Source organism: Diabrotica virgifera, chromosome 5, assembly GCF_917563875.1.
Source record: "Diabrotica virgifera virgifera chromosome 5, PGI_DIABVI_V3a".
NCBI classification, from domain to species: Eukaryota; Metazoa; Arthropoda; class Insecta; order Coleoptera; family Chrysomelidae; genus Diabrotica; species Diabrotica virgifera.
This window is the reverse complement of record NC_065447.1, coordinates 45,800,579-45,813,409: the sequence shown is the minus strand read 5'-3', so window position 1 is coordinate 45,813,409 and position 12,831 is coordinate 45,800,579. Positions and strand designations below refer to the sequence as shown.

General features: G+C 35.1%; 1 protein-coding gene across 1 annotated transcript in view; it reads right to left on the bottom strand.

Moving 5' to 3' along the window:
• LOC114326142 (mothers against decapentaplegic homolog 6) overlaps nt 1-12,831 on the bottom strand; it is a 245,817-nt gene that overhangs the window by 100,254 nt on the left and 132,732 nt on the right. Inside the window, exon 3 of the mRNA XM_028274389.2 lies at nt 8,536-8,604. Coding sequence (XP_028130190.1) covers nt 8,536-8,604 — 69 coding nt within the window. The remainder of the gene's footprint in view (nt 1-8,535; nt 8,605-12,831) is intronic.

Sequence of the window (12,831 nt, the reverse complement as noted above, 5' to 3'; positions counted from 1 at the left end):
GTGACTGAGTGATTACCCATCGCAGACTGCCACACCGCATGACTTGTGTTCAAGCGGCGTGCACGTGGCGGTGTAGCAGAAACTGGCGTGTATGCCGCGGTTCAGCTCGAGTTTGCAGTGAATAAATTCAACTCATGTACTGCTGAAAAACCAGCGATCGCACGCAGCGTGCTCGCAGCGTGCACGCAGCTTAAAAACACGCAAATGTGCGTCGAGCCTTAGATAGCAAGAAATATCCCATCAGATCAGGGGTATATACCGCAAGGAAGCGTTCTGGGACCACAACTGTATCTGGTTTACACAGCCGACTTACCCACAAATCGTGATACGACGACCACGACCTTTGCAGACGATACTGCAATCCTAGCAGTACACAAAAATCCCGTCGAAGCTGCTGCAAAACTCCAGAGAGTATTAAATCAAATAAATACATGGGCACAAAATTGGAGAATTAAATTGAATGAGCAAAAATCAAACCATATTGTTTTTACAAAATGTCACAGTGAATCACCTACAGTAACAATAAATAATAAAATAATTCCCTCAGTTACCTCTGTAAAATATCTAGGCATTCACTTGGACAGGGACTTAACCTGGAGAACCCATATATGGAACAAACGGAAACAACTGGGCATAAAATTTAGTAAGCATTATTGGCTTCTAGGGCGTAAGTCTAAGCTCACGACAAGAAATAAACTGCTAGTCTACAACAAAATATTCAAATCAGTCTGGGCATATGGTCTGCAGCTCTGGGGAACAGCATCCAAGTCGAATGTATCCATAATTGAGAGATTCCAGTCCAAGGTGTTACGTTCAATCATCGATGATCCGTGGTTTGTTACTAACAGGGATATTTACAATGATCTGGAAACGAAAACCGTCAGTGCAGTGATAGTGGTTAAGTGCATAATACATCGTACGTCTTGAAAGCCACGCGAATGTGCTTGCAATTAATTTGTTAGACAACAGTCAGGAAACAAAACGGTTAAAGAGACAGACACCATTAGATTTACCGCACAGACATTAATATTGTTACAGTAGCTAAGTCAATGTGTGTACATACAGTAATAATTTAATATTATCTCTATAGAAATGTTATATGTTGTAAAAGATTGCCTAATAAACATAAAAAAGACAGCAAGAGAAACTAATGAGGACGTTCTCAGGAGGGTCAACAAAGATAGAAAACGGGTAAGGACTGTTAAACACCGGACAATGTCTTATCTGGAACATATAGTGAGGGAAAATCAATATACAATGCTACAACTGATCCTTAAAGGCAACATAGAGGGCAGTAGAGGTGTACGAAGAAAACAAGTTTCTTGGTTAAAAAACATTCGTGAATGGACTCAGATATCAAATGCAGGACAATTATTCCATGTAAAGATAGAGAAACGTTCGCAATGGTGATGAAGAAGAGGTGAAAGAGCTAGTACATTAAGAGGTTTGATGAGCCGTAAACTCCAATAAATCAATGAAAACTCTCTTTATAATCGTCCCAATAAAGGACCAGTAAACTCATTGTTGTTGAACGAGTTGAACAATTTTGTTATGTTAGGCTTTTGTAATATAAAACGTTCTGAAAAAGTACAAACAGTCTGACGATATTTGTCGGCTGCCAGGATGATTCGCTGACGGGTCTATATTTGAGTTTAAAAATAAACCTTTTCCAGTGCGTATTGTCTTGCACGAAAACAAGTGTGGCGCCCATGGCGCTAAATCAGACGCCTCGAATATATTTGCTTTGTTTTTTTTTTAATTTATATGTCGGGAATCATAATTAACTTTAAAAGCTGGAGGTCACTAACATATTTGAGGTATACGTGGCGGCCGGCGCGCCGTTCTACCACTAAGTACAAGAGTAGCCAAAAGTAAATGCTGCTTAATTAATTAATGTAGTCTTAGAAAAAGTCGTACGAGACGCTAATTTAGATAGCAGGGGAAGAATATTTAATAGATCATTCCAAACTCTAGCATATTATGCAGACGACGACGTGGACATTATAACAAGAACCAGGACGAGAACTGCGGAAATCATAACCGAGCTAAATAGCCATTCCAAAATCTTTCATCTATCATCCGTCAAGGTGGCAACATGTCCGACCCAAGCTCATTTAGCCATGACTATTCTTTCAACTAGATAGGTTACTCATGTTCTTCTTATTTCTAGGTTTGGTACGTTATCTCTGATGGTAATACCTAACATTGATCTTTCCATATCGTGTTATGTAACTCTTATTTTATTTATTGTTTCTTTTGTCAGGGTTAGTGTTTCTTCACCATAATATGCAAGAACGGGTAAAACACATTGGTTAAAAACCTGGATATTTTTTTCACAAACTGGAATACTAGAGATGTCGCTGTTTTGCGTCTCAAAAGGTGGAAACATTGCATCGCGATGTTTTCCCTTAAATAGGCAGGATTGTTGATATTTGTTTCAGAGTTGTGACTGCATATAGCTTCACTGAGGACGCATAGATGCTGAAATAGCTATATGGAGATGGTGGTCCAACTCTGAATCAAGTAGAAATAAAAACTGCCTTATCTTTTTCATCTTTACTCAGATTTGAGTACCTGAAACTGTCTTTCGGTCCTTTTCCTGGACGAAAAGAAGGTAAATACGTGGCCAAAGTGTCCTTTATTTGCTTTCTTCTATATTCGTCGTCTCTTGTGCTTATATATTGTAAAAGCCGGAGATACAGGATGCAGCCAGAAAGCAGTTTCTTAACGAAAAGTCTTGGATTTAAAATATTGTTTATTATTTTTACTTCAATTATTCTAATTGTATAAAAGTAGCAAACTTTGTATCTAGGGCTTTTCGTATTCCTCGTATTACGAGAGATGTCGCTGTTTTGCGTCTCAAAAGGTGGAAACATTACATCGCGATGTTTTCCCTTAAATAGCAGGATTGTTGATATTTGTTTCAGAGTTGTGACTGCATAGCTTCACCGAGGATGCATAGATGCTGAAATAGCTATATGGAGATGGTGGTCCAACTCTGAATCAAGTAGAAACAAAAACTGCCTTTATCTTTTTGGAATACTAGACTTGAAAATGTTGTTCAATCAACCAAAGACAGCCTAAGTGAGACCTATCCTTATTTGTATTTCAGTTGTCTGATTATCCCGGCCCAAGCGAATCTCCTACCCTAGATCCTAGATATTTGTAAGCTATTACTTGGTCGATGCTATTGCTTTCAATTATTTGAATTTTATCACTGACTACAAGGTTGTTCGTAAATTTCGTCATGAGGTGTTAATGTGGAGTAGAATTTTGAATGACTGCATAAGCCGAATGACAACAAATAGAGTAGTAAGGACGGCGAGAGACGGTTCCCCAATAGGAAGACGACAACCTACTGGAGGCACATTGAAAAAACAGACAGCCATGTCTATACAAAAAGAAGAAGGTATTAATTTAAGACACATTTCTTTTTGATGAAGTTTAAAAGGAATTTATTAACAACTAACGTTAAAAAGGTTATGTTAACATTTGTATAACGGCCTCCCCTTTAAAGGGAGTAAATAGTAAACATACTCTTCTATCTATTTTACGTGTTGTTTTCAGTTTTCATAGGTATACAAAGCTGTTTTACGTTGACGATTCAAACATCCTTACTCGAAATATTGACTATACTTCATCAGTAATTAAATTTTTCGTAAAATTGAAAAAAATATTGGTTATTTTATTAAGACAAATAATTTAAAGCTTTGTGTAAATGTATATTTACCTGGTTTACATATAAAACCGGTAACTCACGATACTGCGGTGTCGTTCGACAAAATCGTCGATGATATCCAGAGGTGTAACCAGGATGATCCTAAGGGGTGGGGGGTTTACATCTACTTCTACTTGAAGGTCTCTTGGGGGTATGGAATAATAATGGTGTTAAGCGTATAGAGCTCAAAGTATATCCAAAAGGGGGGGTTATGACCCCCAAAACCGCCCCCTGGTTACGCCTATGATGATATTAATAATTCTGCAGTACTGCAGCTTAGAAACCAGTCTCTCTGCGGTCAAATTGTACGATATCGTTGGATGCACGGTCACACATGATCAACATTTTTGTCAATTAGTCGAATTCGACGAAATTGAACGACGCCACAGTATAGTGAGTGGCTGGCTTTAGACATTTATTATTTTAAAAATTTAATTTTTAATTCTTTTGAAAGTTTGTAATTGATTGGATCCCCCGTCGCATATCGACGAGTAAAATCACTAAATATAATACTTGTTGTAAGTCTTGTGCTGTTATTTCTGTTGTCCTTAAATAATTATTCTCCTGTTCACTCTAACTCCCACTTTTCTTCTTTTCAAATTAAATAATGCTTCCCTTCTCTATTTTCAACGAAGTCTATTTGATTACTGATTCCTTAAGATTCTTTCTTAACCTTTCAGAGTTAACGTGCGGACTATGATTCCGCTTGTCTAAATATTTGTCGATTTCTGACGATTAATTACGATCTCGGTCGTGGCGTGCTCGCTAGCTTCAAGTGAGGGTGAGGAGATACTCTATTCAGTCAGATTCAGTACTGTTGTGAGAATTGTCGTAGTGCGTTTAGTTATGTTGCTATATTTACTTGCGGAACGTGAGTCCGCACGTTATACAAGTTGTCACAAATCTTCAGGTAAGATTCAATTTTAAAATATTTTGTTTTTAGGGTAAATATAAAAATATTTATGTAATTTATAATTGGGAGCGATCTACTGATTACGTTTTCTGTATATTTGATTAATATAAACTTATTTTTGTTACAGATTTTTTAAGATGAGTTTCGAAAAGCAACTAACATATCTTGAAAAGCTGCATGCGGAATTTCTCTCTGATTCTGAGCCAGAAACTGAACCTGACGATGACGATGCTAGTTTGGAAGGAGATTATGAAGAAGTACAGGACCACGATACCGACATGGAAGAAGACATTGAGGAGAGAATCTTAGAATCTCCGAAGACAGCAGCGAAGATTGACTTATTTCCGTTCATTCATGTATCTACTTTGCGCAGCTCAAACATTTTTTTTTTATTTAGTTACATTTAAACAATTGACAAGTTCTCACACCGTTTTTCCGAAAATATTTGTTTTTTGGACCTTTTCTGGATGTGCGGACTGTGAGTCCGCACGTTACACTTTATGTACCATTATGCAATTATGCCACATTACCTCTGAAATTAAAAATATTTTTTCTCTCGGTTAGTTCGAAATTTCTGCAAAATTATCCAAAAGAGTCAATTTATAGATATGTATAACAAAATATCTCAAACAAATTCTTACAGTTTAAAGTGAACAGTGAACTGCTATATTAGCATAAAGTTTAAAGTATATGGATAAGTTCACAGAACATGACAGTATTGAGTAAAAACGCAATAACATTGCATTTAAAAGTTAATGATAACCATATGAACCTGTATAATGTATGGTTTGTATAATATACTACCCAGTTTTTCATAGTGCAATTTCCAATGCAAAAGAAGCAAGAAAATGTTTTAATCTTCAATTAAAATCAACTATTTAAATTTCGTAATAGTCGGTAGTTTGTAAAGTAAACATGACATCAGAAGTTGTGACACCGCTCTCTCTCCTTCTCTATTTATGTAGTGTCGTGTCTGCCTCGACAGGTCCCACTCAAGGTGACCAACACACAAGAAAAGAAGTCCCGAAGTGGCCCCCTTCTTCTAACTGTCGTTCCTGGCCTGCGGCTATTCAGGGAGTGGTGGTAATGCGACGAAGAAGTTTAATTTTTATTTGGTGTTTATGCAATTATTTCCTTGTTTGTACTTTTTAATTTATTTTTGTCCAAACTTTTTGCATTACAATAAAAATATGGAGATAAGTAAAATATAAATGACAGTACATTATTAGCATTAGTCTTGATCCCAAATGAACCACATTTCCTGTACCAGTTCCATCAGTTCATCTTCAACGATTTTGTGAATTTATTAGGAATTTTTTGCAACAAACTATTAATATTTTGCGGAAAATTCTTATTTTCAGGTGCCATCTCCGCTACGGAGGTTGGCAATTATCATAGCTATTTTAATTTTTGAGGCAGTAGCTCTAAATAGTTGTTTTGAGCTGCATTAAAACCATTATCTCAGGTTCTTCAGCCATGAAATTCGTCTTCTCCCATACTTCTTTTGCCATCTATCTTTCCTTGCATTATGAGTCGCAGGATGCCATACTTCTCGCCCCGCATCACATGTCCGAGAGACTGTTATTTTCTTTCTTTAATTATAAGTTCAACTTCCTTCTCTTTACCTATTCTTCTCAGTACTTCGTTGTTCGTAACTCTATCTACCCAGGAAACCTTCATAATTCTTCTATAGGTCCACATTTCAAAGACGTTAAGTCGTCTCATTGTCTCTACATTTAACGTCCATGATTCCACTCCATAGTATAGTACACTGTATACATAACATTTTGTTAGGCGTACTTTAAGAGCTAATCTAGAAGTAGGGGATCAGTTAACAGACGACATAAAGATAAAAAGAGGTGTGCGACAGGGATGTATATTGTCCCCATTATTGTTCAATACATATTCAGAGCACATTATGAACCTAGCGCTAACGGACATAGACGAGGGAATACTTATAAACGGAGAACGATTGAACAACATAAGATACGCTGATGATACTGTCATTTTTGCAGACAGTCTTGAAGGTCTGCAGACACTTGTCTCCAGGGTGGCAGAAGTAAGTAGCAGGTTTGGGCTTGATTTTAACATCAAAAAAACCAAATACATGGTTATAAGCAAAAATAGGATACCACCTTGTCAATTACTAGTTAACCAACAACCTATAACACAAATCACCAACTTTTGTTATTTGGGTGCAAACTTAAATGAACAGTGGGACCAATCGACGGAAATTAAGATAAGGATCGAGAAGGCAAGATCAGCTTTCGTCAAAATGAAAAAAATCTTTAACAGCCACGATATAAAATTGGAAATAAAAGTTCGTTTACTAAAATGCTACGTATTCTCCGTTCTTTTATATGGCGTGGAGTCATGGAACTTAACTGAAGCATCACTGAAGAGACTCGAAGCATTTGAGATGTGGTGCTATAGACGCATGTTGAGGATTTCCTGGATAGACAGAGTTACCAACGAAAAAGTTCTACATAGAATGGGTAAAGAGCGCGAACTAGTCGTAACCATAAAACGTCGCAAACTGGAATACCTGGGCCATATAATGCGCAATGAACAACGATATGACCTACTTCGGACCATACTTCAAGGTAAAGTGCATGGGAAAAGAGGTCCAGGACGAAGAAGAATATCCTGGCTGCATAACCTGCGAAAATGGTTTAACTTAACAACTACCGGACTTTTCAGGCCATCGTCAACAAAGTCAGAATAGCCATGTTAGTGTCCAACATCCGTAACGGATAGGCACCATAAGAAGAAGAATAGCTAATGTTAAATATTTGCTACATAGGACTTTTTCATTTTCATAAAATTAGAACGTGCTTTTTTGATTCTGACTTTGATTTCTGTAGTGTAGTCATTACTTTCTGTTATAAGTGTTCCTAGGTAAGTGTACTTTTTTACTTTTTCGATCTGCTGGCCCTCTACTATTCTGCGGAAAATTATAGAGTGGTAAATTATAGTAAAAAGCTCACTTCATCATCATCTTTGGCTTGACAATCCTTTATGGATACTTTCTTGCTTCAAGATTCTTCGCCATTATGTTTGGTTTCTGGCGACCTGTTGCTACCTTCTGATTGTAAATATCTTTAAGTCCGTCTCAACTTCATCTAACCACCTAATTCGCGGTCGGCTTCTGCGTCTTTTTCTTACAGGTGTTATTTCGTTTATTGAAAGCGTTTTTGATCGCTTCCCTGCAATTGAAAAATACCGACAGCGACCATGTTGCAAGAGGATAACAGGAAATTTAAGTATTTTAGTAATTTGATAAAAGTAGGCGAAAACTTAATATTTTTGAAGGCACCTGCGCGATTTCATGCAAGCCTATAAGAAATTGCATATTTCAAAAAAATTTTGCTTTTGTGCTTATTTTTACCTTACTTTATGCTTATAATCCGGTCTTTACTTTTGATAATTGGTTTCATTTATATTTAATTTATTTTATTTTTCATATTTATTAGGCTTTGTAAATTGTCTTGGTGTAGGTAGTTAATAGTAGGGTGTTAATATAGTAGGGTATTAAGTTATCATTCATGCATCATGCATCTACTATTGTTCTGCATTGAAACATATAATACCTAGATTTTATTTAGATTTGTCTTCCTTATCGAAACAATGATCGTTTTGTAAAGAATTTTAAAAAATTGTGCAACCGTACCTGCTCTCCCCTAGAAGTCCATCTTGAAGTAGAAGCGGTTGTGGCCATTAATTTTGTAGTTCGTCGTATATAATCATCAATATTAAAGATAGCAGGAACGCACATAGCGTATGTTATTAAATTTATACACAGGTAGAGAAGATTGGAGAATGACGGAATGATTCGTTAAAATTCTAGAGTGAAGTATCGAGAGGCAAAAAGTGTAAATATTAAAGATATATACATTATACATACCTCCGTTCGTTGTGAGCGAACCAGGATAGGAATCTCGACAAACTAGAGGGGCTTCTCTCGGAGCACGATCTGGAAGAAAAGGTAAAACATGTTTATTAAAATACTATAAAAATTATAAATACAATATATCAAGCATATTATTGCAGGATTAAGTTTTTATAAACAGTCGAGCTCTTTGATAATAATGTGTGTGGTCTTTAACAGAGTTTTTTAATTCGAATACCTTAAAAAATCGGACATCTTGGATATTAGTGCACCCTAATATGTCTGTGTAGATTTTGGCATTGGATCCGACCATCACTTGTAACACCGTTGCCGTATCCTCTATTTTTTCATACTATCACGTTACAATTTTTTGTGATATTATACACGAGCGGGACACCCTCAAAAAAGCGCTTCGTTTTCGAGATACTGACCACGGAGGGGTGAATGGCTAATTTTATTCATACTTTATATTTTAGAGGGTGCTGAAAACGAAAATGAGGTTTATTTTACATTTTATGTGGGGGAACATTGTCAAAATCGCAATAAAAAAAAATTAAATCACGTTTTTTGAGTTTACCTCGCTACCACTCTGTTCCATTTTAATATTTTTTTTCTGAAATTTTTACAGTATGTATATAGCTCTAACATTTCTGAAGACAAAGGTACCTGCTTGAAGATTTTATTCTTATCATGATAAAGGTTATGAATTTTTTAAAGAAAAAGGTGCGGATTTGTGCATTGCAAAGTTTAATCGCAAAAGTTGTGTGACGAAGTTTAAAATTTAGCTTCTTAATCACGTTTATTTGAAAGTAGAGAGTACAAAGAAGTTTTCTGGTAAGTTTTATAGAAAAAAAATAGTGCAACTTTTAATGTCGACATTAGAAATCCCCAATAAAACGCTTATTTTTTGAGGGTTAGACAATCTAGGTCTAATTTCTCACCTTTAGTACTATCCTTGGATTATAAGCTTTCATTTGACACCTAATTTGTCATTCTACCTAGTATAATGACGGAGAAGTAAACGTTCTTATTCTATTATTCTTGTAGGTACATTTAACATTGATTGAAATTATGAAAGAAATGGCATGGCAACACTGTGACGCACAAACATAAGATTCAACTGTGCGTTACATAGGGTGCACTAATATCCAATATGTGAAAAAAATCTACCAAAGCTAAGAGGTCATCACTGGCAAAGCGTCCATGTAACCACTGTTACCATTGGTAACAGTTAAAAATCTTGCAAATAAATATTTTATGACTACTGTGAAATAATTCCATTTATATTTTTACCAATAGAAATATAATAGAAATAATGTGTTAATAGTACCTAATTCAGTAAATAGCCAACTACTCGTAGACACACGAAAATATTAACGAGTTTATGTGACTCAGTTGCACTTTATTATACGTTGTTACCACTTTCGATTGTGGTTACATGTGGTGATCCTCGTTGTCGGTCGGGACCGGCTAATGGCTGAAAATTTTGAAGGAGCGACGGCGTGGGTGCGCTGTGTATATCAGTAGGCCTGTTACCAGTTTTTGATTTGGTTACAGTACCTATTACAGTGTGCGTGCAATTAACCATGGATGAGTGTCGCTGTGTAATCCATCAACTACTTGAAAAGTAATTCTCCTTGTATAATTTTGAAGAAAAAAAATGAGATTATTGAAAATGGAAGACCTATTTTAAACAATTTAAAAAAGGAATAAAAAAATAGTTAGATATTTTAAATTTAGTTGGTACAGTGAAAATCCTTGATTATGTGGTTGCAAGAAAAATAGACTGTATTGTTTGCCATGTCTTCTTGTTTCTACAGGAAAAATAGGTGGACCAGCGGCGGAGTTCACGATTTAAATAGTTTTAGAGTTTGAAAAAGGAGACATGAAATTTCTCCGTTACCGACATGTAAGATGTATAGCCAATTTGATTCAGTTTGGCAAAACAAGAATCGAAAGTTCTCTTAACCAAGCTTTTAAAGCAAATATTGCTAAACATAATGAGTTTGTTAAAAAAATAGATAGGTATATCCTTAGCACACTTATAACAGATACCGTATGTTTTTTGGCCAAACAAGAATTAGCGTTTCGTGGTCATTTTGAGGGCGACGACTCTGTAACATTAATTGCCAAAAAAGATTGCCAACATCTAGAAACATCAACTGTTTTTTCGAGAGTTTCAAGTGACATACAAAATGATATTATTAAAGCCATACATACATTTAGCCATATCTTCATTTTTTTAAATAAGATTTTTTGCATCTTGTTTTGGTAACACTTTAGAAAGAGTCACGCGTCGCTACTGTAGGTCATCATCAGTAGTGCTACAGCCCTTAAATACTCGAACTGCTCAAGTTTCCTATTTATAATTCTGTGTTTGGGTCTCTAACTTAAACACTGATCTTTTTAACATTTTGCTTCACATCATCTACGAACTTTGGGAAAAAGATGGGAAATCACCAGGACCTAATGAAATGCACGGTCAAATTTTAAAGCTATTAAAGGCACACCAAAGCACAGCTCTTAGGAAGCTATTCAACAACATATATAAGACTGGTATCTTATCAAAAGAAGCTATTACCACGTGCTATTACTATCAATATTCATTCCACTTTCTAAAGAATCCAACGCTAGAAAATGTGAAGAACATAGGTTAATTAGTTTGTACTTAAAGTATTCCTTACTATCATTCACTCGCGCATATACACAAAATTAGAAGAACACCTAGGTGAGATTCAATTTGGATTCAAGCAGGACTTGGAACAAGGAAAGCAGTTTTCAGTTTGCCAGTTCTAATGCAGAGAGCCGGGGATGTCAACTGCGATGTGTATGCATGTTTCATTGACTTAGAGAATACATTTGACAAAGAATGCACAACATCAGGAATCGTTGGTAAGGCTATAAGACTAATCTCAAATATACCTCCAACAAAAAGAAACATTACGATTCTAAAATGAACTGTCCGAGATCTTCACAGTCGGAAAAGGAGATCGACATGAATACATACTGTCACCAGCGTTATTTAACATATACTCAGAAATCATATTTAGAAAGGTCTTGGATAAAATCAGAATATGGTATTATATCTTGGTATGATCTTAATATGAAATTTATAGAATGTCAATAATAATAAGCTTTCAGCAAAAGCAACAATCGTAGGTACTCCGATTTCTACAAATCTGAAGTTGTAAAAATGAATATTAACTTTTCTTTCGTTACATAATATATTAGATATGCAGTTTATTCGCATAAGCTATGCACTAGACGTAAACATTACTTGACAACGATGTCGTCATCAGCTACATACCGGATGCTATTCCGTTCAGTTTTTAATATTTTTGGATAACAGTTTCTTGTGTAATCGCGTAAATTATTCATTAATTTAATTAATAGGATTATTGTCTCACTACCTTTGTAATCAGTAATTACAATAATTTATATACTATACAATAAAAACTAATAATCGAGAAAAGAGAAAAAGTTATAAAGTGATTTTAATAATATTTTACTATGGAACTATGAAAAAATAGAAGATAAATTTTGAAGACCTTTAACAACTAAAATCGTTGTTTACATGCACTGCATGTCTTATTGTACTTTAGTATGAATTTTTATAATAAAAAATAAATAATTCTTTTGAATTGTGACAGATCTATGTATTTATGTAACTATTGTTCCATAATACTTTCCTTGTTGAATCTCAGTTTTTACACAATAACTCGTTTGTAATAAATGTCGATAAAATCTAATAATTTTATTATAAATAAATAAACTATATAATATAAAATCTAATAAAAGCTATAAAATAAATTCTTTATTTGACATTTCGGTTTCCCGGGCGGAAGCCAGAAACAATAAATAGCTAATTTAATTGAATATTTTTAAGATATTCGTGACAATGGTGGTCCATTATTTAAAGTACAAGCCATTAGAATTGTGTTGTATAATTTTATTGTTAATTGAATACAGTTAGAAACTTATTTAAATATATTTTTTTAAATCACATTTTAACGGTACTTCTAATATTGCTTCTTGTTCTTTTGGCATCATAACCCTGGATGGGTCTTTGCCTGTCTAATTATGTCCTTCCATTCAGATCTTTCTTGTGCCCTTTTCCTCCATTATCTTATATTCATTGTTTTCAGGTCGTCCACCGCGTCATCTAACTATCTAGTTCTGGACCTTCCTGGTTTTCGCCTTCCATTGTAACATTCTTTTCATTGCTGCTTTTGAATCTTCTTGTCTCTGCCAATATTGTAAATAGAAAAAACAAATTAAGACGTGGAACAATTACAAGTTTAATACTGCGTT